The 23,427-nt window shown below is 50.2% G+C and overlaps 11 protein-coding genes across 11 annotated transcripts; 6 read left to right on the top strand and 5 right to left on the bottom strand.

Annotated features, from left to right (window-relative positions):
- Positions 1-505: 505 nt before the first annotated feature.
- Positions 506-3,813, top strand: F5J12DRAFT_919043 (sulfate transporter family-domain-containing protein). Its single transcript, XM_051749238.1, has 11 exons — positions 506-743; positions 852-998; positions 1,053-1,107; positions 1,157-1,239; positions 1,299-1,361; positions 1,409-1,701; positions 1,754-1,905; positions 1,960-2,214; positions 2,269-3,076; positions 3,132-3,213; positions 3,268-3,813. The coding sequence occupies exons 2-11, from the start codon at positions 882-884 to the stop codon at positions 3,631-3,633; spliced, it is 2,274 nt and encodes a 757-aa protein (XP_051603367.1). The 5' UTR covers positions 506-743; positions 852-881; the 3' UTR covers positions 3,634-3,813.
- Positions 3,814-3,825: 12 nt separating this feature from the next.
- Positions 3,826-5,138, top strand: F5J12DRAFT_374078 (transcriptional regulator TACO1-like protein). Its single transcript, XM_051739092.1, has 8 exons — positions 3,826-3,975; positions 4,034-4,105; positions 4,172-4,193; positions 4,250-4,356; positions 4,402-4,475; positions 4,534-4,599; positions 4,657-4,816; positions 4,867-5,138. Exons 1-8 carry the CDS (start codon positions 3,883-3,885, stop codon positions 5,104-5,106), a joined length of 834 nt encoding a protein of 277 aa, XP_051603368.1. The 5' UTR covers positions 3,826-3,882; the 3' UTR covers positions 5,107-5,138.
- Positions 5,139-6,835: 1,697 nt separating this feature from the next.
- On the bottom strand, positions 6,836-7,586 carry F5J12DRAFT_714914 (NYN domain-containing protein; the record flags this gene model as incomplete). The annotated part of the gene is made up of 3 exons (XM_051740914.1): positions 6,836-7,209; positions 7,263-7,490; positions 7,547-7,586. Coding segments are annotated over 3 exons (642 nt in total), but the record flags the coding sequence as incomplete, so codon positions are not given.
- Positions 7,587-8,258: 672 nt separating this feature from the next.
- Positions 8,259-11,413, bottom strand: F5J12DRAFT_763028 (NYN domain-containing protein; the record flags this gene model as incomplete). Its single annotated transcript, XM_051742148.1, has 5 exons — positions 8,259-9,407; positions 9,828-9,939; positions 10,855-11,036; positions 11,090-11,317; positions 11,374-11,413. 5 exons carry the CDS (start codon positions 11,411-11,413, stop codon positions 8,347-8,349), a joined length of 1,623 nt encoding a protein of 540 aa, XP_051603370.1. The 3' UTR covers positions 8,259-8,346.
- Positions 11,414-11,871: 458 nt separating this feature from the next.
- F5J12DRAFT_714375 (uncharacterized protein) lies at positions 11,872-12,237 on the bottom strand (the record flags this gene model as incomplete). Its single annotated transcript, XM_051740888.1, has 3 exons — positions 11,872-11,943; positions 12,010-12,146; positions 12,198-12,237. The coding sequence occupies 3 exons, from the start codon at positions 12,235-12,237 to the stop codon at positions 11,872-11,874; spliced, it is 249 nt and encodes an 82-aa protein (XP_051603371.1).
- A 155-nt stretch (positions 12,238-12,392) lies between these two features.
- F5J12DRAFT_903319 (UBC-like protein) lies at positions 12,393-13,622 on the top strand (the record flags this gene model as incomplete). Its single annotated transcript, XM_051748389.1, has 9 exons — positions 12,393-12,420; positions 12,479-12,555; positions 12,680-12,829; positions 12,887-12,908; positions 12,964-12,995; positions 13,073-13,158; positions 13,219-13,360; positions 13,431-13,486; positions 13,511-13,622. The coding sequence occupies 9 exons, from the start codon at positions 12,393-12,395 to the stop codon at positions 13,620-13,622; spliced, it is 705 nt and encodes a 234-aa protein (XP_051603372.1).
- Positions 13,623-13,856: 234 nt separating this feature from the next.
- On the top strand, positions 13,857-14,631 carry F5J12DRAFT_374184 (uncharacterized protein). The gene has a single exon (XM_051739093.1). It carries the CDS (start codon positions 13,993-13,995, stop codon positions 14,416-14,418), a length of 426 nt encoding a protein of 141 aa, XP_051603373.1. The 5' UTR covers positions 13,857-13,992; the 3' UTR covers positions 14,419-14,631.
- A 214-nt stretch (positions 14,632-14,845) lies between these two features.
- F5J12DRAFT_888865 (Pre-mRNA splicing factor PRP21 like protein-domain-containing protein) lies at positions 14,846-17,322 on the bottom strand (the record flags this gene model as incomplete). Its single annotated transcript, XM_051747291.1, has 4 exons — positions 14,846-15,969; positions 16,023-16,460; positions 16,513-16,832; positions 16,889-17,322. 4 exons carry the CDS (start codon positions 17,320-17,322, stop codon positions 14,846-14,848), a joined length of 2,316 nt encoding a protein of 771 aa, XP_051603374.1.
- A 156-nt stretch (positions 17,323-17,478) lies between these two features.
- Positions 17,479-18,106, top strand: F5J12DRAFT_374213 (mitochondrial 54S ribosomal protein YmL31). Its single transcript, XM_051739094.1, has 4 exons — positions 17,479-17,566; positions 17,619-17,733; positions 17,790-17,909; positions 17,962-18,106. The coding sequence occupies exons 1-4, from the start codon at positions 17,517-17,519 to the stop codon at positions 17,992-17,994; spliced, it is 318 nt and encodes a 105-aa protein (XP_051603375.1). The 5' UTR covers positions 17,479-17,516; the 3' UTR covers positions 17,995-18,106.
- Positions 18,074-19,245, bottom strand: F5J12DRAFT_763037 (U3-containing 90S pre-ribosomal complex subunit-domain containing protein; the record flags this gene model as incomplete). The annotated part of the gene is made up of 5 exons (XM_051742149.1): positions 18,968-19,245; positions 18,758-18,908; positions 18,627-18,701; positions 18,295-18,570; positions 18,074-18,252 (listed from the first exon to the last, which is right to left on the bottom strand). The coding sequence occupies exons 1-5, from the start codon at positions 19,181-19,183 to the stop codon at positions 18,074-18,076; spliced, it is 897 nt and encodes a 298-aa protein (XP_051603376.1). The 5' UTR covers positions 19,184-19,245.
- Positions 19,246-19,761: 516 nt separating this feature from the next.
- On the top strand, positions 19,762-20,664 carry F5J12DRAFT_374228 (uncharacterized protein). The gene has a single exon (XM_051739095.1). It carries the CDS (start codon positions 20,125-20,127, stop codon positions 20,626-20,628), a length of 504 nt encoding a protein of 167 aa, XP_051603377.1. The 5' UTR covers positions 19,762-20,124; the 3' UTR covers positions 20,629-20,664.
- Positions 20,665-23,427: the final 2,763 nt, after the last annotated feature.

Raw genomic sequence — 23,427 nt, forward strand, 5'->3', positions numbered from 1 at the left:
ATACACAGCTCGTCTGGAGCAGGCTGGAGCCCTAGTATGCGTTCGCGTTCTGTACCAACGTGCCTTGTGCCCAATGCGGTACAAGTAAATACTCCCGAACTACGACGAACTGTGGTCCGTTCCCGTTGACCCGTTCTGTCAATAAGGAGAGAGCGGTGTCTCTCGTAGCCAAAATGGACAACAATCAGGACTTGGCGTGGCTACGTGTGCGTGCCTCGGTCCGTGGGGCGTCTGGTATGCGTCGAGACGCCAAACTTGAGTTTCTCCTGGTCCGCTGAAAATTCCAACTGCTTATCATGCATCTGTGAGCGTTTTAGTCCTTGTAACCGTGCGACAGCGCTAGAGTTCTTCATTATTTTATTTGCAAACTTGAGCGGAGAAATACCGTGTATTACGGGGAAGCTTTAAGGGCTGGAATACCCATATAGACTACCAGGATAGAAATAATGATGGCGGCCCTGAGCAAACATGTATTGATGACAGAATTACCAAGCTCAGCGAACATCAGTTACTGACTTACTGAGACGCGTCACTCCCGTGGCGAATGGCGTGCTTAGTCGACATTCGCCACAGTACGATGAGTACTCTGTGCACTTGGTGACTGGTATAAAATAGGCTGGCACCACACACAGCCAGTAGCTTGACCCCTCTGGGCCTTGCAGACGGCTGATCAGTTTTATTTACAGGAATCAGACCGACTTATCGTTGGCAGTACGGTCACTGATCACCGGCCATTCAGAGAGGTGTGTATGCACTTCTTCAACTCGCCCTTTCGTCATTAGGGAGTCTCGTACCTCTCTGGTCACTTTGCCTTTAGAATATTTTTCACGACTAACAGACACCCAACCCAGCCTTCGCCCCTCCCCTAACTTGTTCCTCGCATGGCTTCCACAATAAAGCACATCGCCGGAAAAATTGTCGGACGCCCTGAAGATGAGGCCCCAGTCATTACAACCGCCAACTACATCAAGACCCGGGCGACAGATCCAAAACGCGCTGTGGGTGGTTACTGTACTGTCCTCCCCCTCTTTGGGTCACTTACAGATGGCTAGGTAATTGACTATCTTACCAGCCTTTTCCCAATCCTTGGGTGGATCACTCGCTACAGTAAGGCGGCCTCCTTACCATCTCATATATATCCCCTCACCGTTCTCAGACACTGGCTGGTTGACTGGTGACCTTATTGCTGGTCTCACCGTCGGATTGGTCCTGGTGCCTCAGAGCATGTCTTACGCCCAGGTAAGATATCCACCGGGTTTCTAGGCTCGAACAATCACTTAAAAGACATCTCTCGACAGATTGCTACGCTCCCCCCTCAGTACGGCCTGTACTCCTCTTTCGTCGGAGTCCTCGTTTACTGCGTGAGTCCTTGGGCCAACCCCATGGTCCAAAATAACCATCCCCCTAGTTCTTCGCCACGTCCAAAGATGTTTCTATCGGCCCCGTCGCAGTTATGTCTTTGACTGTGGCGCAGATCATTGCAGCCGTCGACTCAAAGCATCCCAACGAATGGAGCGGCCCACAGATTGCGACGACGGTGGCGTTCATATGTGGTTTCATTGTTCTGGGCATCGGCTTGTTGAGATTAGGATGGATCGTAGAATTTATTCCATTACCCGCTGTGAGCGGTTTCATGACCGGTTCAGCTATCAACATAGTTGCTGGTCAAGTCCCAGGATTGATGGGAATTACCGGATTCAAGTGGGTTGGATGTTCCTCGTGTTCTGGTGATCTACGCTGACGTTTACAACAGTACCAGGGCCGCTACGTATGAGGTTATCATCAACACTCTCAAAGGCTTACCTAGAACCACTCTTGATGCTGCGTGGGGACTGCCAGGGCTTGCTGCGCTCTACATCATTCGCATAGCTTGCAATAGAATCTCGGATCGTTATCCAAGGAGCCGTAGGTGTAATCGCAGTATTCCTCTTATCACGACGTTCAGATTACCTTCTGCAGGCCGTGCAATGTTTTTCGTCTCCGTTTCCAGGAACGCCTTCATTATCATCGTGTTGACCATTGCTGCATGGCTGTACTGTAGAGACCACAAGTCTAAATCTGGAAAATATCCAATCAAGATCCTTCAAAACGTCCCCCGAGGGTTTCAGGATGTCGGCCCTCCAGTCATCGACACGGAGCTTCTGAAGGCTCTTGCTCCCCAGCTGCCCGTCGCTACCATCATCCTGCTCTTGGAGCATATCGCTATTTCGAAATGTGGGAAAGCATCGTTTTTAATTCTTGTTTATCTGTATACTAACACCCTCCTAGCTTTTGGTCGAGTGAACGGCTACAAGATTAATCCTAACCAAGAGCTGATTGCCATTGGAGTAACGAACACAGTCGGCAGTGTTTTCCACGCCTACCCCGCCACGGGATCGTTTTCACGTTCTGCGTTGAAGTCCAAGTCCGGCGTCCGCACCCCTATCGCTGGAATATTCACTGCGGTCGTGGTTATTGTTGCGCTCTATGGCCTTACCCCGGCGTTCTACTGGATTCCCAGTGCCGGCCTTTCGGCGGTCATCATCCATGCCGTCGCGGACCTCGTCGCAGCACCATCGCAGGTGTACACGTTCTGGCGGATTTCACCAATAGAATTCTTTATTTGGACTGCCGCGGTCCTGGTGACCGTCTTCTCCACAATCGAGAACGGCATTTATACCTCAATATGCGCGTCCCTCGCTTTCCTGCTCCTCCGCATTGCGCATCCACGCGGCTCTTTCCTCGGAAAGGTCAAGGTGTCAGATCCGCGGGACCCAGAAAAAAGTCGCGAGGTGTTCCTTCCTCTTCGCGCCGATGGTGTGACCAACTCCGATATCAAGGTTGAGCCGCCTTCGCCTGGTGTCATCATCTATCGCCTGGAGGAAAGCTATCTTTACCCTAACTGCTCAATTGTCAACAGTGCTGTTGTCGATTATGTGAAGGAGCACATACGACGGGGCATAGACGTGGGCAAGATCAAACTACGCGACCGTCCTTGGAACGATCCTGGTCCGCTTCATGGAGACCTTGCTGCCTCCAAGGCTGCCAACGACGCAAAGCCGGATCTCCATGCGATAGTCCTAGATTTCTCCGTAGTGTAAGTCACCAAACACCAACTGCAGTTCAGGTAGAGCTAAGGAACAACACCGCAGACCTCACATCGACACCACCGCTGTACAAGCGCTGATTGACACTCGGAATGAGGTGCAGAGATGGGTTAACCATCCTGTCGAGGTCAGTGTGGTCCTATCAAGGGTTTCGCTCAAGTCGACTCATTGCGCGTTCTAGTTTCATTTTGCTTCCGTTCTCTCTCCGTGGTCCCGTCGGGCACTAATTGCTGGCGGGTTTGGCACGAGCACCCCTGCATCCGACATTCCTCCAGAAATTGCTCCTGTGGTACCTTACCGTGGCCCCCTCAGAGGAGATCGGGGAAAAGATAATGAGATCCCGACGAGTGACATCGAGGCACCAGAGATCATGGAACTGCCGGTGTCAGGAGGCAACCCAAGCAACGCTGCGCCGTTGGTCCCCCTCGACACACCTTTCTTCCACCTCGATCTCGCGAGTGCAGTCCGCGCGGCAGGCGCGCCGGGAATACCTCTCTCACGCGCGGAAACAACCGTGAAAACTGTTGGAGACACATCATATATATAATCTTTGCTCGTAGCTGTAACAACAAAGTTTAAGGTCGAGCGCGTTAAGTGCTATTACCATTACTACGAAGTGTATATAGTTCGCGATGCAACAACTGGTGCACACAATGTGGGACCGGTATCTACCCCTGGTCGCAATGTCAATACAGTAGCTACTGATACCCTGCCAATAGAATCGGCACTTGAAATTGGTCTCCGTTTTCCGCTCCGCGATAGTAACCAAGTTGACTTGGTGTGAATGTAAAGTGTAATGCTACACTCTGGCTTCCTGCCGAAAAAACCTAACCTGTTATCTATACGGACGTTCACCCGGACACCTGGGTGTTTTGCAGGTCATAACAAGGTACGCAAGTTTTCCTATCAATAATTGAATCTGCTTTCGGAGTGCGACCGACTCCTAGTGGTCAAAAATCAAACAGCGCAAAGGACTAGAAGATGCGAAGAAGTCTAAGATGTACGGGAAGGCTGCGATGGTACGTCGTTCTTTGTCGTCACTTCTCAGAGTCACCCCCGACTAACTTTGAGGTTGAACCTGACAGGAAATTATAACCGCGGCCAAGAGTCTGTGATCCCGTGATCGACAACCGGAGCTGTAGGACTGATCAACGTTTTTATAGTCGGTGGCTCTATGAGGCCGGAAGAAAATTCCATGTTGGCTACGGCAATACGCAGAGCCAAGGAAGCAGGAGTTCCCAAGGAAAACATAGAGAATGCTATTGCCAGAGTGAGTGATCCTTACCGACCATGGCTGAGGAGCTAAGTAATACAGGCAGAACGAACAAAAGGTCACGGTCAAATGCTAACCTTCGAAGCGATGATGAATGCTACCACCGGTCTTATTATGTGAGCACGAGTCTCTCTTTTGCTGTCGGATATCATAGCTGACTGAGCGACCGGAAAGAGAATGCCGGTCCAATAATATTAATCGTACGGTAGGGAAGTTAAGAGAGATTTTGCATCACCATGGGTGCGACTAGCTTGACGCGAATGGCCACTAATCATCCCCGGCTGACTTCATCCTAAGAGCTCGCCCAGCACCTGTGAAGTTCTTGTTTCAACAAAGGGGTTACATCAAGGTGCAAATCGGAGACGACATGGAAGACCTCTTAGATCGACTCATGACCGAATGTCCGGTAGACTTCGCCGAGTGGTGTGAGGAGGCGCCTGGGCAGCGGGGTGTAGAAGTGAGTGTTTGGAGCTCCGTCCTCGGGTGCATCTTTAAAAATACATCCAGCTCGTGTGCCACATGGTGGACTTGTCAAAGGTCACAAAACTTATAGAAGAATATGCCCCCAGTTCGCCACTTTGCGAAATACTAACGAGCGAAGTGAATTGGGCTCCTTTAGAAAATCGTGATGCTTCCGAGGAGGAAAGGTCACTTGTGGACAGTCTTGTTGAAGACCTACAAGAGAACGACGACATCGAACGCGTATTCACTACCCTAGAACCCAATCATTTCGTTGTTGAATGCTGACAGTATACAATTAATACACAACTAGACAATACATTGCATAGGCACATCACGTTTAGCCAGTGGTTCACCCAGGGGACGCACCAAATGACACGTGGTAGGTGACATCCACTTGCATTTCAACGGCAGGATGCAAGTGTATCCAGTCATGGCTGTCTGCATCGTCACACAGGACAACACCTACTTCGACAGCAAGAGCGATGTACTGCTTGAACCCGGGCACTCCTGCATCTCGGTAGACGGTTGGCTCTAACATCCGCTTGACCCGTGACCGTAACACCCGTTGAATACCTGATCGATGGAACGGCACCAAGATATCGACCAAGGGCTGGAAACAGCCAGCACCGATTTCTCTGGAAATTTTGGTATGGTTTACATCTGCTGCGCGCGAATCACCTTCCATCGCGGTGCTGGATTGAACTTCGGTGAGCCAATCCGGATGTAAGGCGACCCATGCATCACCCTCTGCTCCCCCGAGCACAACCAAACCCAATCGCTGTGCATGGGTTATGTAACCCTTGAATTTAGTTACTCCAACACGCTCGAACGCCTTCTTGTCAACTTGCAGAAGTGCCGCAACGTCGGAGCGACTCGAACGGAAAACGCTGTTACGCCGATCCGCAACTAATTGTTGAATCAATGGCAGGAATTGCCATCGAATTTTTTCCCGGTTAACCTGTCCTGTTGCTGTGTTTGTGGACATAACGCTTGAAGGGCGAGTTGGCATCTGAACCACCGGAGATCCATGAATCATATTAGATGTGGCATCTGAGGAAGAGACACCAGAGGGATCGTCACTGCCCACTAGTTCTTCCGGGATACTTTCCACTGAGTTTGCATGCGTACTTCGTTTCTCCATGGACTGGCTGGATCCCTTCGGGCAAGATACAAAGTTCCGACAGCTTGTTGAGCTCGTCTCTCCAGGAACATAAGTGTTGCTATCACCGTTCGCCAACACCGGAGTAATGTTACGACTCCCGTGCAGACTAGATTGGCAAAGGGATGAAGAGCTCCCCCCAGCAACCAGATCATCAGCTGGCGGATGATCACATTTCGGGAGACAATGAGCTGTTGAAAGATCTGCGCCCACAGCAGGTCTAGGCGGACTTGACTTAGACAGTGGAGCTGCCATTCGCCCTATTTCGGATTTGGGAGTGTCTACCAATTCTACCTTGCGGGAACTGTCACCAATGGAGACAATGGTTCCACCCGAGATTGTCCTTGTTCCCGACAAGGTAGAAGTTGTCGATGACATGTTTGGTCTTGGATTGAGCAGGGGTACCGAATGAGGGCTCGAAGAGTAATTGGAGGTAGTCCGTAGTGGTGGCGCTTTCACAACGGGAGAACCTGTTGAGGTGGGTGACGATGGCTCATCCTTGGGGAATTCGTGGTTTTCACCACCGTTCGGTACAAATGAATCAAAATGTTCGGTGATTGCATCTGCATCACCAGACATTTTAAGACAAATGTCGGGTTGTGATAAGAGGTTCTCTGTAACAGGTCGCGAAGGCCCGCTGCTTGGCTTCGAAACGGCTTCGGATAGAATATTGTGTGTGTGCAAAAGAGATGGCGGGGACATGGACGAGTGAGGGGAGAAAGCAGCTACCTTTGGGGCGGGGGTAACGAAAACTGACGAGTCGCCAGTGCCGCTGGTACACCGGTCCATGCCTTCCAAGGACCCCAGAGCGAACTTAGATTCACTAGTAACGTTAGCATCATTGTCGGGAACGGATGGACGGAGCAAATCTTGCGCATTGATTCGCTGAGGCTTTATGGCTTCTAGCGGGGCAGAGATCACAGTCAAATTTTTGCCAAATTGGGAGACTTCCTGTGAAAGTCTATCAAAAAGACTGGCTTCAATATCAATATATGGTCGCCGGACGCAGTCAGTGTTTGACTCTGTTCTAGTCTTCGTGAGGGCGACATTCCAGTCTATGACGAACGAGGCACAAGCCTCGAGACAGGTCGAGACACAAGGAGTGATCAATACAACCTTGTAATTACGGAGACGAAGAGTAGAGAGCGCATAGGCATAGTCTCTATCCGCAGCAATGAGGATGACAGTAGCGGGTGCAGGGTTGTCAACAGCAAAAGCGAACATATCGACTTGACGGCATTTTATCAGCGAAATAGGCTCCGAAAGTATTTCACGAACATACCCATGGCCATCTTGTCAACAACATCTTTCTTGCCGTTGTGAGGACAATCTACCACCGAGACGCCGGATAGCTGCAGCTCTGAACGAAGAGCTGTGGACTTGGGAGGTTGGCTCGATATGTCCAGGTATGCTTTGAAGGTGGTTACGGATCCAAATATGCGAGCCATGCGCCCGATGTTATTCACAATATCATATCCCAATCCCTGCGTCGAGGGAGGACAACAATTTTCTACAAGTAGCGCTGGTGGATTACAAGACACCTTCCAGGACGTAAACAGAACTGACCAAAGTCCCAGAATATGGCCACCTTGTCTTGGTTGACCATGGAAATCCCAGGAAGGAGTGATAAAGAGCGTAGAGTGTGTCTGGTCCCCGTAGGCAGTGTTTTGATTATGTCTCACTGGCATGTGTCGTTCCAAGGCAGTACGTAGTAGGTGCACCTTCCCAGGGACATAACTCGACTGTTCATGCCATGGACACACTGCATCGCCAACTAACCAAACTTACTAGTCAAAGACAAAACCAGTCTGGGACACGGTTCTGACGATATGAGCAACGTCTAATATGGTTGATCTAATTATGACCGACGTCCACGATCATTGATCTTCACCCTTCGCTGGAAGTTCTTAGTCTGTATGAACGTTGATCGGGAGGGATACAACTCATTATAAGCGAATGTTCGATGGTCTTTCGCCGAGTAGTGTAAGGAGGCTTGTGAGCAGCGGGGTGTAGAAATGTTTGGAGCTCTGTCCCTGGATATTCAGCCCCGTACGCCGAATGGCGGACTTGCCGAAGATCACAAAACTTATAGAAGAATATGCCCCCAGCTCGCCGCTTTATGAAATACTAGCGAGCGAGGTCAATTGGGCTCCTCCGGAAGTCATGATGCTTCCGAAGAAGAAAGGACACGGTTAGAAAGTCTTGTTGAGGACAGGAACGGCGTCATTGGATGCACACTTACCTTCGAGCTCAATCATACATATAATTGTTGAATGCAGACGGTACACAAATATACAACAAGACATTACACTGCATAGACGTATGGTACCCCTTTGGCTGGTAATCCACCCAGAGGACGCACCAAATCACATGTGGTAGGTGTCATTCACTTGCGTTTCAACGTCAGGATGTAAGCGTATCCAAGCATAACCCCCTACCCCGCCACACATGACAATACCTACTTCGGCAGCACGAGCAACGTACTCTGCGAAGCCGGGCACTCCTGCCTCTTGGTAGACGGTCGGCTCTAACATCTGACCGATCCGTGACCGTAACACCGGTCGCACACCTGACTGATGGAATTGTACCAGAATATCCACCAAGGGTTGAAAACAGCCGGCACCAATTTCTCTGGAAGTACTGGTCTGGTTTCCATCTACTCCACACGAATTACCTTCCATCGCCGTGTTAGATTGATATTCGGTTCTTTCTGCTTCGCTGAACCATTCTGGATGCAGCGCAATCCATGCATCATTCTCCGCACCGCCGAGTACCACCAAACCCACTCGCTGGGCAAGGGTTATGTAATGCTTAAATCTAGTTGCCCCAACGCGCTTGTACGCATTCTTGTCGATTTGCATAAGTGCCATTGCAATATCGGAGTGATTGGAGCGAAAAATCCTTTTACGCCGATCCACGACTAGGACTCGAATCAATGGGAGGAATTGCCATCGAGTTTGTTTTCGATTAACTTGTCCTGTTGCTGTGCTTGTGGGCATATCGCTTGCGGGACAAGCTTGTGTCTGAGCCACCGGAGATCCAGGAATCACATTCAATGCGGCATGTGAGGCGGGGAAAGAGATCCTAAAGGGATTGCGATTGCCCATTGGCTCTTTCGCGATACCTTCCACTGAGTTTGCATATGTCATTTGTTTCTCCGTGGACAGGGTAGGTTCTTTTTGGGAAGGTACGATGTTTGTTGAGCTCTTGTCCGCAGGAACGATGGTGTTGTTATCGCTGTTCGCCGAAATCGGAGGAATGCGACTCCCGTGCAGACTAGGTTGACTAAAAGGTGAAGAGATCCTACCGGTAGTCAAAATATCGGCTGGTGGGTGATCACCTTTGTGGAAACAATGAGCTGTGGCGAGATCGGTGGCTATAGCTGGTATGGGTGGACTCGGCCCAGACAACGGAGCCACTATCTGCTCTGTGTCTCCATCCACAGCGCGTAAATCATCCTCCATCGATGCGATGGATTGATATTCGGTCCTTTCTGTCTCGCAGAACCATTTTGGATGCAACGCAATCCATGCATCACCCTCTGCGCCGCCGAGCACCACCAAACCCACTCGCTCGGCATGGAACGTGTAATGCTTAAATTTAGTTGCTCCGACACGCTTGTACGCATTCTTGTCAATTTGCAGAACCGCCATTGCAACATCAGAGCGATTGGAACGAAAAACCCTCCTATGACGATCCGCGACTAGGACTCGTATCAATGGGAGGAATTGCCATCGAATTTGTTGCCGATTAGCTTGTTCTGTCGCCGTGTTTGTCGGCATATCGCTTGCAGGCCAAGCTAGTGGGCAGAGCGCCGGAGATCCAGGAACCACATTAAATGTGGCACGGAAAATAGGAGAAGAGACACCAGAAGAGTTGTCACTATCCCTGGGCTCTGTTGAGACACCCCCCGCTGGGTTTGTGGGTGTGCTTTGTCTTTCCACGGGCAGGCTAGTCGCCTTCAGAGAAGGTGTAAATTTTTGGCAGCTCGTTGAGGTGTCCTCTGCAGGAACACCGGTGTTGTTATCACCGTTCGCCGACATCGGAGGAATGTTACGACTACTGTCGTTACGGCAGCCCATGCAGACTAGAATGGAAAAGGGGGGAAGAGCTCCTCCCAGCAGTCAGATCATCAGCTGGGTGATGATTGCCATTGGCGAGACCAAAGGCTCTCGCGATCTTACTGCCTACAGCAGGTTTGGGCGGACTCGACCTGGACAACGGAGCCACAACCCGCGCTGTTTCGAGTATTGGCATGTCTACCAACTTCTTCTGGGAAGTGTCACTGAGAGAACCTGTCAGGAGGGATGACGGTGGCTCATCTTTCGAGGACCGGCGGTTTTCAACACTATTCGATACAAATGAATCGGAACGCTCGGTGATTGCATCTGCATCATCAGACACCCTGAGGCAGGTGTCGGATTGTATTAGAGGGGTCCCCGTGACAAGTCGTGAAACCTCGCCGCTTGGCTTCGTAACCGTGTCAGAACGAATATTGTGTGTGCGCAAAAGAGACGGCAGAGTCAAAGACGAGTGGTGGGGGGACGCAGGCACCTTTGGTGCAGGGGTAACGGAAACCGAGGAATCATCATTCCCGCTAGTGCAGTGGTTGGCGCCTTCTGAGGACCCTTGAGCAAACTTGGATTCACTCGTAACGTTAGGCATCATTGTCGGGAACGGATGGACGGAGCAAAGTCTTGCGCATTGATTCGCTGAGGCTTTATGGCTTCTAGCGGGGCAGAGATCACAGTCAAATTTTTGCCAAATTGGGAAACTTCCTGTGAGAGTCTATCGAAAAGACTGGCCTCAATGTCAACATATGGTCGCCGAACGGAATCATTTTTTGACTCTGTTCTAGTCTTCGTGAGGGCGACATTCCAGTCTATGACGAACGAGGCACAAGCCTCGAGACAGGTCGAGACACAAGGAGTGATCAATACAACCTTGTAATTACGAAGACGAAGAGTAGAGAGCGCATAGGCATAGTCTCTATCCGCAGCAATGAGGATGACAGTAGCGGGTGCAGGGTTGTCAACAGCAAAAGCGAACATATCGACTTGACGGCATTTTATCAGCGAAATAGGCTCCGAAAGTATTTCACGAACATACCCATGGCCATCTTGTCAACAACATCTTTCTTGCCGTTGTGAGGACAATCTACCACCGAGACGCCGGATAGCTGCAGCTCTGAACGAAGAGCTGTGGACTTGGGAGGTTGGCTCGATATGTCCAGGTATGCTTTGAAGGTGGTTACGGATCCAAATATGCGAGCCATGCGCCCGATGTTATTCACAATATCATATCCCAATCCCTGCGTCGAGGGAGGACAACAATTTTCTACAAGTAGCGCTGGTGGATTACAAGACACCTTCCGGGACGTAAATGGCACCGACCAAAGTCCCAGAATATGGCCACCTTGTCTTGGTTGACCATGGAAATCCTCAGGAAGGAGTAATGAAGAGCGTAGAGTGTGTCTGGTCCCCGCAGGTAGTGTTTTGATTATGTCTCACTGGCGTATGCCGTTCCAAAGCAGTATTTAGGACACACCTTCCCAGGGACATATGCATGAGGGACGTAACGTTCTGGCCGTTCACGCCATGGCTTCACGGACTCGTCAACTAACAAGACTTACCGTCTAGAGACAAGACGTCTGCATCACGATTCTGACGATATAAACAACGTCTAACACGGCTAGTCTAATTATGACCAACGTCCACGGCAATCTGCACCAATGATTGAATGGTAGGGCCAGTTGTGCGTCACATACAAACAACTCCCTCGAAAGTTCATATTAAGACGCGTATGAACGTTGACCGTGAGGGACACGGGGTTGCTTCCAACGTGGGCCGTATCGTGGCAGAATCGGCATTAGGGAATCGATAACATACGCTCTATTTGGATTTTTTGCTCAGTTTACTGAGGTGATAATTGATAGCGGGTTTGTGAGGTTTACCCGCCACGGGCTGACCGGGGGAGAGCTGAGCGTCAGCGACGGTTCTTTTGTTATGAGAACCCGTCGATGTACTCACCGCGGTCCGCATGCATTGGAACAACGTCTCGGCTACCATTTTGCATCTGTTGGGGTCAGTCGAAAGGACGTCACCCGTGGCAGCCCAACATCCAAGCATGGCAACTAGCTCGCTTCGACATGGAACAGGTGTTGTGACTAGACGGGATTCAGTATTCGACAACTTTGAGTGTCTGCCCAAAAACGCACCCTTGCGAGGCCTGACCTTGACATTCGCGATATGAACCATGGTGAACGAACGTTTCCAGTCTGAATGAAGGGTTTCAGCGTAGAGTTGGTCACGTGCCAGGCCCCCTGCTCCACGTTGCATTATTCCGGGTGCATACTGCAACTTGAGCGTCCTTACCAGTCCTCACCCTCCCGCCGCCTCGCTTCATCGAAGCAATGCCTCCATTGAATAGAAACAACACTGGTATACTTCAGAGTCCATTCTTATTCGTAGTCCGAGTATTGAGCGCCGGTTCTTGAAGCTGTCAAGCGAATCATGCAGGAGGCCAGAGAACTCGCAAACGATCTATGTGCAGACTACCATGCTGCACCACTCGAGGTAGGACCCTCCAAATTATTATCGGTTCGCACCCAGTCACTCACCTCGTTGAACATTCAGGACGATATCTTCGTAAGTACACGTCGCGTTGGAGCAGATAATTACGTGTTATCCTGGATTGCAGGAGTGGCATTGCACCCTAAGAGGGCCCATCGGGACGGAGTTTGAGGGTGGATTGTACCATTTCCGCATTCTCTTGCCCGCAGAATACCCATTCAGACCGCCATCACTCATGATGCTTACGCCAAACGGCCGCTTTGAGCTTAATACCAAGGTATGGGAATTTGTTTGACCAACAACTATCCGCGTTAGCGAGACCCAAACGTTCCAGATCTGCATCAGTTTCACGAATTGTAGGTGCCGAAGCCTCGTTGGTTCTACGCAGGTCTAGACTGACTGATTCTCAAGACCACGAAGAGGAGTGGCAGCCTGCCTGGGGAGTAAGGACAGGTACATGCTTGCTGGTCTCACTAAAAATAATGTCTGACGACTGCGGTAGCCATCCTCGGCCTCCAAGGCATTCTTCCCTCTGAGGGGGCAAGCAGCCAATGGGGTGGGCTCGGTGGAGTATCCCATCTCGGAGCGGAAGCGTCTGGCTCAGCTGTAAGCAGCATGCTCCTGTTAGCCGTGGCAACTCCTGATCTGAATGATGCGAATGACTAGGTCTCGCGAGTGGGTGTGCCCCAAGTGCCGATTGAGTAATCTGGAGTGTCTTCCAGATCTCCCCTCTAAAGTCGATGGTTCCCCGGAATCCGTTGGCGAGACTCCGGAGAACGAGCCTATTACCCGGGCGCACACGCACTCAGTCCCTGGATCTCTTTCTGGCAAATTCCGATGACCCGGCCAGGAATAACCCTGAAACGTCTTCGACACAGCCGGGCACATCCCCGCCAACTGCGATCAGACAGGATCCAGAGCGTGTGCCGGAAACGTGGGATCAATCTAACCTTGTTAGCGCGCTGAATCCCGCCCGCCGTAGTACGTTACGACCGCCGCTGCTACTGGATACTGTGATCTGCGTGCTGCTCGTGCTTGTTGTGGGGCTTCTGTGCCGGCGAGTACTGTGACTCAGCGTGTTGGAGGCGTGTCGCGGTATGTGCGTGAGTGTAGATTCTTCATAGACTCCTGCTTTCCCTGGGTGTAATAGAGCTAGAGCTGTGTATGTAACATGCCCCGGGCGTTCCGTCTGGCATGGTATTGGATTAATTTCGTCTTCGGTCGGTCCAGCCATCTACTGTGAGTATTATGTCAGCAACAAGGGCAGCTGCGGTAGATTTGTAATCGGAGAAATCGTCGATATAAGAGACCCCCGTCAACGCCGTTGTCGCCCCTAAGACATCCTTCCCCTCTCAGTGTTCTCAGCGACGAGAACTGACATCCCACTAGTTGAGGACTCTTTCTGGTGGGAGATATCCTGGAATCTGTACATCGATCGACATGCAGTCGCACGTTCGCGTCCGATCGAGGCGTTCTCTCTCTTATTCGCTCGGGTGCGCTAGGAAGCTGGTGGACGCTGCCCCGACACCTCCCTCGCTCGTAAACTCGCACTATCTATCATCTCCAAACAGCATCTTTTGCAGAAAATCTTCCGTCCGTCGCTGGCCCTCTCGCCAGGATGATGAGTGGCTGAGGGACATGGTCCCCGTAGACAGGGACTCGATCATTGGGAGCGAGGAGTCAGACTCTTCCATGCCATCTTCTTGCACTTCAGATTCCTCTCACGGCCATTTTCTACTCCCACCTCCATCTCCCATCTTGCGACCGCGATCTTCGCCTCCGCATGATGTATACATGACTTCCACGCACATATCACCACTCGCCGTCCATTGCACACGTTATTACAGCCAAGTCGTGCTCCACTGAATTGCCACGGAATCACGTTTCATTCTTACGACTTACCTCACGTTGTCGTCGTCGAATTTGTCATTTTTGGGCAGAGGCATCTCACAACCTTCACTTTCTGGGTTTATCGTGTATTATTCTGGTCATCGTCACTTCGGGTTTTAGGTTATCAGGCTTGATTTCGTCGTCGATTTCTCATCCGGGTTGCGTTCGTAGGGTTTTATTGATATTTTTCTTGTTTCAGCTTTGTCACAGCATCCATGCAGCATTTCCTGCATATGGTTTGGCGATCTAGATCATATACGTGTATCACTATCGTCTTCCTTTCGTTCCCACGGTAACTTATGTCCTGCGACACGCATCTGTATACGAAAATTGAGTGTAGTACGGTACAACATGCCGGGGCCCCACGTAGTCAGTGCCCCCTTACACGAGTCACAATACACTTTCATCTCCTCTTCTTCTCCGCACTCACGCTTAGTACTATGAGATCCTCATCCTCCAGATTGTAGAACGCAATGGTGTTGGAATTAGTCAACATTTTGGCCATGAACGACAACCGAATTCTCGAGGCAGGTAAGGTGCTCCCCGTGGTTTGCAGGAAGCGATCACGGAGAGTGGATACAAGAAGCGTGAGCGGAAGGTCAGACACCGTCACAACTTGTCCGTCCAACTTCCACTCCGGCTTCGAAGGGTCGCTGGGAAGTTGGATGCTAAGCGATATAGTGTAGGGATGCATGGCGATCCAGTCTGCTTCAGGGTAGAGTGCCCCTCCTGGAAGTTTAGCAATCTTTTGTCTCTTAACCTGGGGTTGTTCCTCAAGCCCTTCGACTTGGTCAGCGCTTCGCACCGTCCCTGTCTGTGGCGGTGGCCCTGGCATGCGTGGAGGATGCATGCCAGGAGGTGGAGGCTGGAACCCGAACGGCTGCACAGCGTCGAGACCCTGGTAATGAAGTGGGGGAAGCATGACCGGAGGTGGCTGAAACGCTGACGCCGGCTGAGGTCCGGATGACACAGTAGCGGTAGCAAAGTTTGGATTAGCGGTTGTCGCTTGAGTAGGAGGAGCAGGTAGCGAGGCGGGTGGCGGGGGGAGGGTGGTTATCGGGGGAGGTGGAGCGGCAGCAGGGCCAATGCCCGGACCAATAGCATTAGGTTCTTGTGGGCCAAGGCCCTTTGCACGGTGAATTGCAGCAATTTGTTCGTCAAAGTTGACATTCGTCGAGTATTTGTCCATCGTGCTGACTTTGGTCGCCGTATGACCGTCCCACACAACCTTCTCTCTTTCTTTGCGACGAGCACGTTCTTCCTCTTCCTCTCTCTTCCTACGTTCTTCATCGGCCCCTGTACCGAATATATCGACACGCGTGCTTGCAAGGTTTTTGAGCGACGTGACGACGTTCGCACCGCGCATCAGCTCCGAAGCCTGTACTTTGCGAGCTTCCAAAGCATCCCTCTGAGATTTCCACTTGGGATCCAGCAACTCAATCCGCATGTGCTCGTCGAGTTCGTCCACTGGAATTTGCTGGCCGCAAATGGCGCAAGTCGTGAGTGTCGCATTCTTCTTAGAGCCGACTGAGTGATGATCGTCAGCAGATACCTCTCGGCCGAAGGAAATGTAAACGAACGCTTTGGAACGTAGTCCGTCTTGATCTTCATCGGACCCGCAACGTTAGCACTGGCCTGGATGGCCTTGGCGCGCTCCAACTCTCTCATTCTCTCTTCTTCTTCTCGTTTCTTGCGCTGCGCTTCCTCATCCTCATCTTCACTTTCTTCCATGGCTGCGTCCTCGTCCAAATTATCTGTTGTTGTAACCACAGCAGCACCAGCCGAGCCTACCGCAGCGGCTGCTTCTGCTTCTGCAGCAGCTTGTCTTGCGCGGTGTGCCTCTATCTCATCTGCCGTGTTTTCCATTATCATCGCGGCCATCCTCTTTTGCGCCAATGTCATGTTTTCAACCTCTTGGAGACTCATCGGCGGAGGCAATTCTGTGTTTGCGTCTGCCGCAGTGAATTCAATCGTTTGGACTATAGCGTAGTCGTGCCAATCAATTTCCGCAAACGCGACTATAAATTTTTTGAGTTGACCGCCTCAATCTATCGAATGTGTAATACGTACGTTTCTCGGCCTCCTGATCGTCTTGCCTCTTTTTGTCCTTCTCCTGCTTCAGCCGCTCCCACCGTGCATATTTCCTGGACTGTTCGAGGGCTTTCCATTGGGCACCCTCCTGCGCCCGTTCATGGAGCTGGGCCAACATTTCCTTGCTCGGGTACAGTACTTTCTGGTACTGTTCTACAAGACGGTTAAAATAGCCAAAGAGCGAATGATTTGGACGTAAGAAGTCAAATTGGTAATTCCGACCCTCTCTTTGCGAAAGAGCAGCCAGAAAGCCGCGCCCGCGTCGGGCGGTGAAGAGAGCAGTCAATTTCATGGTGTCCCTGAATTGATCCAACGTTAATATAGAGCTTGCGATAGGATTCGTATATAAACGTACAAATCAATGGAAGTAATGTTGGGTATGTCCAGAACGAATTGGGGTTGAGGAGGCTCGACCCCGACGTCCTCTGGTGGTTTAGCTATCTCCACACCTTCGGTCCTTTCCTTTTCGGGTTGAACCTCCTCCAATTCCTCACCAGCAGATATTCTGTCCATTCGATGCCTATAGTAAGCATGATAAGGGTCGGCAGGGTTGAGGAACGAGAACTTGGGATCCTGACGCTGGTTTTCGCGAATTTTGTCTTCGAACATCGGCGGGTTGGCAGAGCGGGCCACAAACAGAGCAGTCCTGTCAATAACAGCTACAGAATCGATGTTAGCTGGTAATGCACGGACCCCGGGGGCGACGAGACCCTCACATTTGATTTCTGGGGGAGGCAGAATAAGCCCACTTGCAAACCGGAGGGTGGGTTCCTTGGTGCCATTGGACATGGACAGGTCAACGCTATCGTTCATTGCGTGAGCACCAGAAGTCTGCATGATTTGTGTTTCCACTGCCATGACCTCGCTGAGATCGTCGAAGGCGTGTCACTGTCGGTTGTACCACAAAGAGCTCGGGAGTCGGAGTTTGAAATGGGAAGCCGGCATTAGGTTCCCGCCGGCCTGTCCTCCGCCTCCGACCACACATGTTGGGTGCGTTTCGTCCAACGTCCGTCTCGTTTGGCGGTTTGCTCTGGTATCGTATATTTGCTTTTTGTTGTTCGTCACACACTCTAATAATTCAACAGGAAAGTACCATGGAAACTGTCACCAACAAGGAAAGCAAATGCCCGTGCGCGGTTAAAGAGAGTTGACGCGGTCATTGAAGCCGTACGGGAAAGTGGCATCCAATGCAATGCCTTGGTATGTTCTGTCGTGAACTGCTTTCTCCGACGTACCCATGTTTTGTTTCCCATCAGGACCGTGCACTTCAACTTCCCAGAGAACATGAAATGCACCCGCGGGACAAGTACACGGTATTCAGTCCTACCTCTAGCGGCTATCGTAAGGGCATTCACAAGGTGCCGAAGTGGACAAGAGTCGGTATTCACGCCTTTATACTTTTCGTGCTGATGTTGACAAGCCCTCTAGTTGACGCTGAGAGTCAACCCGAAGGGATTTTAACAATTGCTACACTACTTTTCCACTGGGCAGCCGCATTATGTATGTGACGAGACCAAATATGTATTGCAGTAGTCGCCCGCTAAAACAAGACGACCTGGATCCTTCCTTCCTTGATGCCTTGGAGCAGTTCCGGTGCCCCAAGAACAGAGCGGATAACTTCATCGCGAGTTTCCGGTATGTCAAATAGATTGCGTTTCTTCGCATCTTGATAGGAGACATCCAACATGATGTGCGTCAGCTGGGCCACGGAAAGGGCGTCTGGGAACTTTGAGCACAATACATTTCATATTTGCTGGGAACCCTTACCTGTTTCACAGAGTAATTTGCCAACTCGTGCCGGCGTGCCAGCAGCACTACCTATCTTTGTCCGTCTGAGATAGGTAACATGCTCTTCCAACTTTATGTGTCTGGCAAACAACTTAGCAACGTCCCCACCCTTCTCACCACGGAGTTTCCTATCCTTGAGAACTCTGGTGATATCCGCCACCCGCAAGGCAGCACCAGCTATGAATAGCAACGTCGGTGAGCCAGAGGCTTTCGGCCGCTGCCGCAGCCTCTTGTGAAGAGGTGGAAGGACTGTAGAGAAGTACCAGAGATTTGTTGTGGAAAAGGACTAGCATTGGGCAATGTACCTTTGATGATGAATTCGACTAGACGGTCCAATGACCTCGATTCCGTCCATGATGTCGTGTCCACAATTGAGGTTTCTATCTAGTGGTTCAATCAAAACCTAGGAGAGAAAGGCCAGACCCTCGTAGCTCACCTGGAATAGATATATCCAGAAGCTCCAGTGTAGACTTGGCAGGGTATGCCTTGGCTTGAATGGAAGATAAATAGCCAGCGAGTTCGTGTGGAGGTTGTGCTGCCACTGAAGGGGCCTCGTCGTCGTCTCTGGTCTCCACCAGTTTTCTCTTCTGGAGAATGAGAAACGTCCTGTGAGGATTGTGCTCTACTGCTAAGCGTATCGACCCACTTTGGTCTTCCTTTCCTTTTCCTTTTCTCTCCGCTTTCTCTTTGCTAGTGCGGCTGACTCTTGCTCCGCGTCCTCGTCCGCGCTCAGAAGGCCGCCAATGTCGTCACTGGCAGGAACGTGTGACGCGAGAGCATCCTCTTCTTCCCCAGATGATGCTACCAAATCATCTGGCACGTAGTCGTCCTCCAAGTCATCGCCACGGTGGTGCGCACTCATCGTTGGCGCTGCTGCCAGACTGATGTGTGCTCGACCGGTTGTTGTATGACTTTTTTACTTCCGGTTTGTGTTCGGCATCTGCCGATGGATTGTCCACAAGGGCCCAGCGGAAAAGACGACATCTCGCTTTGTCCGATGTCCACTCATACAACGCGAGGAAAGTCAGTGTAACGGGTGGGTCTTGTAACTCGTCGAGTCTATTTCTGAATGCCTATTGCAACTCAGTTGTCACTGCCGACGGGCTCTCTAAACGAGATGCCTTCCGCTTTTTAGATGCATACGATGAGCATTATCAAGAAAACTCTTAATCCTTGATGGAACGAGAACTTTGACATGTGAGTTGTGAAGCTTTACTCAATACCATCGTTATCTTTCAAATCTCAACTGAATAGAAATGTCAAAGAGTCTTCTGTTGTTGTCGTTCAGATATTGGATCAGCGCAAATTCAAGAGACGCAGCCAGGGTTTCCTTGGCGTAGTCAACGTGCGGATCAGTGATGTCCTAGCTTTCGATCTCGGTAGTCATAGTGAGCCTTTTGCCTGGTAATACCCACACGCCTGAATGGGTGTTGACTTGCCCGCATTCAGAGATGTTTGCTCCCGATCTCAAAAAGTTCAACGATAATGATGACCTTGAGGTTCATGGAAAGCTCATTAGATACCTCTCAACCAGCGTCTCTCGGCCTGTCTCGATCCTTGGACCCTCGCAAGTGCACGATGTTGCTAACGTGCCTGGACGAGTGGGGCATTTCTCTGTCTCCACATGACGTTGGCTCTTTTGGCACTAGCCAGTCATCCTCAGGGATTTCACCCGGATCAGCGGATGATGCCCGACGAGGGGTCTTCAATTCAACTGTTGATTAGTATAGGCCGCTTCTACGTGGCTGGGAACGCCGTCTTGACCCCCTTGGGCGCACATGTTTTGTTGATTACAATACGCGAATGACGACTTGGAACAAACCTTGTCCCAACCAGAGTATTAACCATGTCGTCCAAGACAGCGAGACCAATGCTGCTAGGGATCTGCACTTCCATCGTCTCCTGCTTGATTACATGGTGGACGTTGGTAATGCACAAGCTATCACTCACCCAACACCATCGACCACTGCACCGCCCAGCGCAGCAACTACCGCTATCGCTGCAGGCAATAATATTACAATGATTGGCTCTGGCAGTCTTCCAACCGGGTGGAGGAGAGGTACACTTCAGAGGGTCGACTGTATTGTGTCGACCACAGTACTCGCACGACAGCCTGATTACACCCTCGTCGGCAAACTGTTGTTCGTGACAAGGACTCCAATATTCTGCTGTCTCAGTCCATTGTCCTCCGGATGGGAGATGCGTCTTACTTCTACCACGTACCGTGTCTATTTTGTGGACCACAACACGAAAATAACGACATGGGATTACCCGCGCCTGCCTTCTTTGATGCAAATGTTCCCGTAGTCAGCCCACTGTGCGAGGGCAAACTGGCAATTGTCAAGTTAAAGTTCGACATAATCATACCTTCGAGAACAGCTACGTCGAGATCATGAGGCAGACACCTAATGACCTAAAGAAACGACTGATGTCCGTTGTAGTGAACGTTTCGTCAATTGCATCCGTAATATTATTCTCACTGTACGAAATTAAGTGAGGTCAAAAATGAAGAAGGAACTAAACGTACCACACCCAAGCGAGACCATGGTAGAATTCTACGTCGACCGGCTCTGAATCTGACAGTTTCTTTTTCAAGACTATCTTGTAGAAGCTAACAATAGTGGTGCTCAAGGTGGTGCTGGAAGTGCTCTGGAATTGTTCTGGAATGGCATCTGCAACTGGCATTGGTCTTGCAGAGTTTGAAAAGTTATGTCTCCTCTATGACCATGCATTTGGTGCTCTGCTCACCTGCAAGCAATCTCAGGTCAGCCCATGGCATCTTCAAGGGAACAAGCCCATCAAGGAGGATCTGACAGACCCACTGGGAATTCAGGCTCTGGTCATGGATTGAGCAGTAGATCTACTTGTGGCAGAACCAAGGGCAAGAACCTGGCTTCATCCAGCCAGCAGGCTGTCACCACTACTGGTGATGCATCTACTACAGAAGGTCTTCAGCCAAAGAACATCAACTGGGACATTCCTCATACTGATATACTCATCAACTGGTTGCTCACCCATCCTGCAAACCAGAGAATCCTTTTTAGTGATAAGATCACAACTGTCTCACCACCTTCACCTGATGAGGGGCCAGTGGGCCATAACAAGAAAGAAGTTCAAGCAATTATTGCCAAAGTTGTATTCAAGAATGATCCCTACTACAAGGACATGTACATGGTGGGTGCCTGCTAAGTTCCAAGTTAGCATAGGCAACCACATCACTACATCAGTCTCCTCTTCATATTTTATCTGTGATTTTTTAATGATCATTTAGGCTGAAGGGGATCATATCGCAAGTGCTGTGCATGCTTTAAACAATCAGGGGAAGGCATTATGCCTGGTCATGCAAGCTATGCAAATCTCCATCATAAGTTATCAATCAATCTAGTGGGATTATAGTTGCTGATGTGTATGATTACAGAAGCTGTTCTCAACACTTTACCCTGGTATGACTGATCTGCATTCCATCTGGCAGGGCAACCCCTCCTTTGACTCTGACCCTAATTAATTCTGAGCCAGACAAAAATCACGCTGAAGATTTTTTAGCCATTGTCCAAAATAAATCATCCAGTATGCAGAAGACCTCAGACTTGGGAGTGGGGTCACCTGCTGCTCTGGCAGATGAGGGTACCCCTTTGAATACTGGGACCAAGGAAATGCATGGTGATTGAGATCTGGAGGATGGTGAAGTCAACAAGAGGATGTCTCATGTTGGTGATCTAGTCATGAACAAGGGGGATGAATTTGCCAATAGTATCTTTGATCTGGAGGGCACAGACCCTGGCTCTGGAGATGGAGAGGATGTTAACATGGACTTGGTGTCAGTTCATGGTGATCAGGTGTGTTTCTATTGGGACATCACTAATGGATTGTTGTTAATGAATCAGCAGTCATATCCTCAGCCATTGACTCCTGAAGTGCAGTCTCAATTTTCCCTCCCTCACAAGTCTCACACACCTTTCTCAGATAATCACTCTGCATTCTGCCAATTGCCATACCTTTGTCCCCCCACTTCCACTGGAAGTGTCATTTCCTCTGCATCATCATCATCTAGCTCTTCCCACAAGGGGAAGGCTGTTGTGAGGACCCTGTGGTCCTTATCATCCAAGACAACATCAACAGAGGCAAGTTCTCTCCCAGTCACTTGCAACAAGTCTCAACTTCAAAGCCAGGTCATCGACTTGAGTCAAGAGGCTGAGTCAATACTAGCATCCTTGTCTTCTGGTAAGACTGTGCAGTACCTGGCAAAAATGCAGTATATGCTGAGGGATCAGGAGCTTGAGTTGAGGAAGGAGCAGCTCAGGATGCAGTGGAAAGATGTGGAGGATAAGCATCAAAGGGAGCAGGAGCTCTGGAAGCTTGATATCAAGCTGAAGAATGCTGAAGAAAATGCCTTCATGAGGGAGGCTGAAACCCTTCAACTCAAGATTCAACTCACAGAGCTCATGAAGAGTGGCAGCAGCTCTGGCTCAATGTCTTCCAACCCCACTGCTTAGGCCAGCCACCCTTCACAATCATGTCCATTTCTTTTTTTAATCCATTGTCACATCTTGGCTTGGCTCACCATCTTCTCTGTTGTACTTGTGTCTCAGTCCCAGTGCATCGCATGATTGTTAAGTACATGCTTGCCCCATACTGTATTACTTCTCCATCTCCCCCATACTCACCCCAACACTGTATCAAGATGCAATGTAGGGTGCATTTCATTTGCAGAATGTGTGTGGTATCATAAGTGACTTCTCCAAGGTCAGTCATAAAGTGCCTGGATCCTGTGAAGACCCTTTATGCACCCTGTCATCAATGGGTGGGACTTAGCTGATTCCTACAGCATCACTAGCTACACTCCTTCAACTTTATATGGTGACCATTTTGGTCCATTTATACTAGGTATGTTCATGCCCCAGATATTGGAACAGCTCATCTAACAGCCTCATTCGAAATCACTGACCTGTGTTGGAGTTTATCACTTTTACCTTAGTTGTGGTTCACTGAGCACAGCATTACATAATCCAAAAGCGGACACTTAGCAGTTTATTTTTTTCCTTACTGCACCTCAGCTTCAACCAACTTGAAGTCTGAGGTGGGACTCCTTCCATTCATTATATTGGA

This window comes from Pisolithus orientalis (genome assembly GCF_024613125.1).
Source record: "Pisolithus orientalis strain OTSU chromosome Unknown F5J12scaffold_4, whole genome shotgun sequence".
NCBI lineage: Eukaryota > Fungi > Basidiomycota > Agaricomycetes > Boletales > Pisolithaceae > Pisolithus > Pisolithus orientalis.

Bases quoted from the DNA above. Each gene is read 5' to 3' on its own strand.
- F5J12DRAFT_374228 (XM_051739095.1), top strand. From the start codon at position 20,125: ATGACGACTTGGAACAAACCTTGTCCCAACCAGAGTATTAACCATGTC.
- F5J12DRAFT_374184 (XM_051739093.1), top strand. From the start codon at position 13,993: ATGCAGTCGCACGTTCGCGTCCGATCGAGGCGTTCTCTCTCTTATTCG.
- F5J12DRAFT_374213 (XM_051739094.1), top strand. From the start codon at position 17,517: ATGTTGGGTGCGTTTCGTCCAACGTCCGTCTCGTTTGGCGGTTTGCTC. The intron at 17,567-17,618 runs GTATCGTATATT...ATAATTCAACAG, and splicing joins TCGTTTGGCGGTTTGCTCTG to GAAAGTACCATGGAAACTGT. The intron at 17,734-17,789 runs GTATGTTCTGTC...GTTTCCCATCAG, and splicing joins GCATCCAATGCAATGCCTTG to GACCGTGCACTTCAACTTCC.
- F5J12DRAFT_374078 (XM_051739092.1), top strand. From the start codon at position 3,883: ATGCTACACTCTGGCTTCCTGCCGAAAAAACCTAACCTGTTATCTATA. The intron at 4,106-4,171 runs GTACGTCGTTCT...TGAACCTGACAG, and splicing joins TGTACGGGAAGGCTGCGATG to GAAATTATAACCGCGGCCAA. The intron at 4,194-4,249 runs GTCTGTGATCCC...ACGTTTTTATAG, and splicing joins AATTATAACCGCGGCCAAGA to TCGGTGGCTCTATGAGGCCG.
- F5J12DRAFT_919043 (XM_051749238.1), top strand. From the start codon at position 882: ATGGCTTCCACAATAAAGCACATCGCCGGAAAAATTGTCGGACGCCCT. The intron at 1,362-1,408 runs GTGAGTCCTTGG...CCATCCCCCTAG, and splicing joins TCGGAGTCCTCGTTTACTGC to TTCTTCGCCACGTCCAAAGA. The intron at 1,702-1,753 runs GTGGGTTGGATG...CGTTTACAACAG, and splicing joins ATGGGAATTACCGGATTCAA to TACCAGGGCCGCTACGTATG.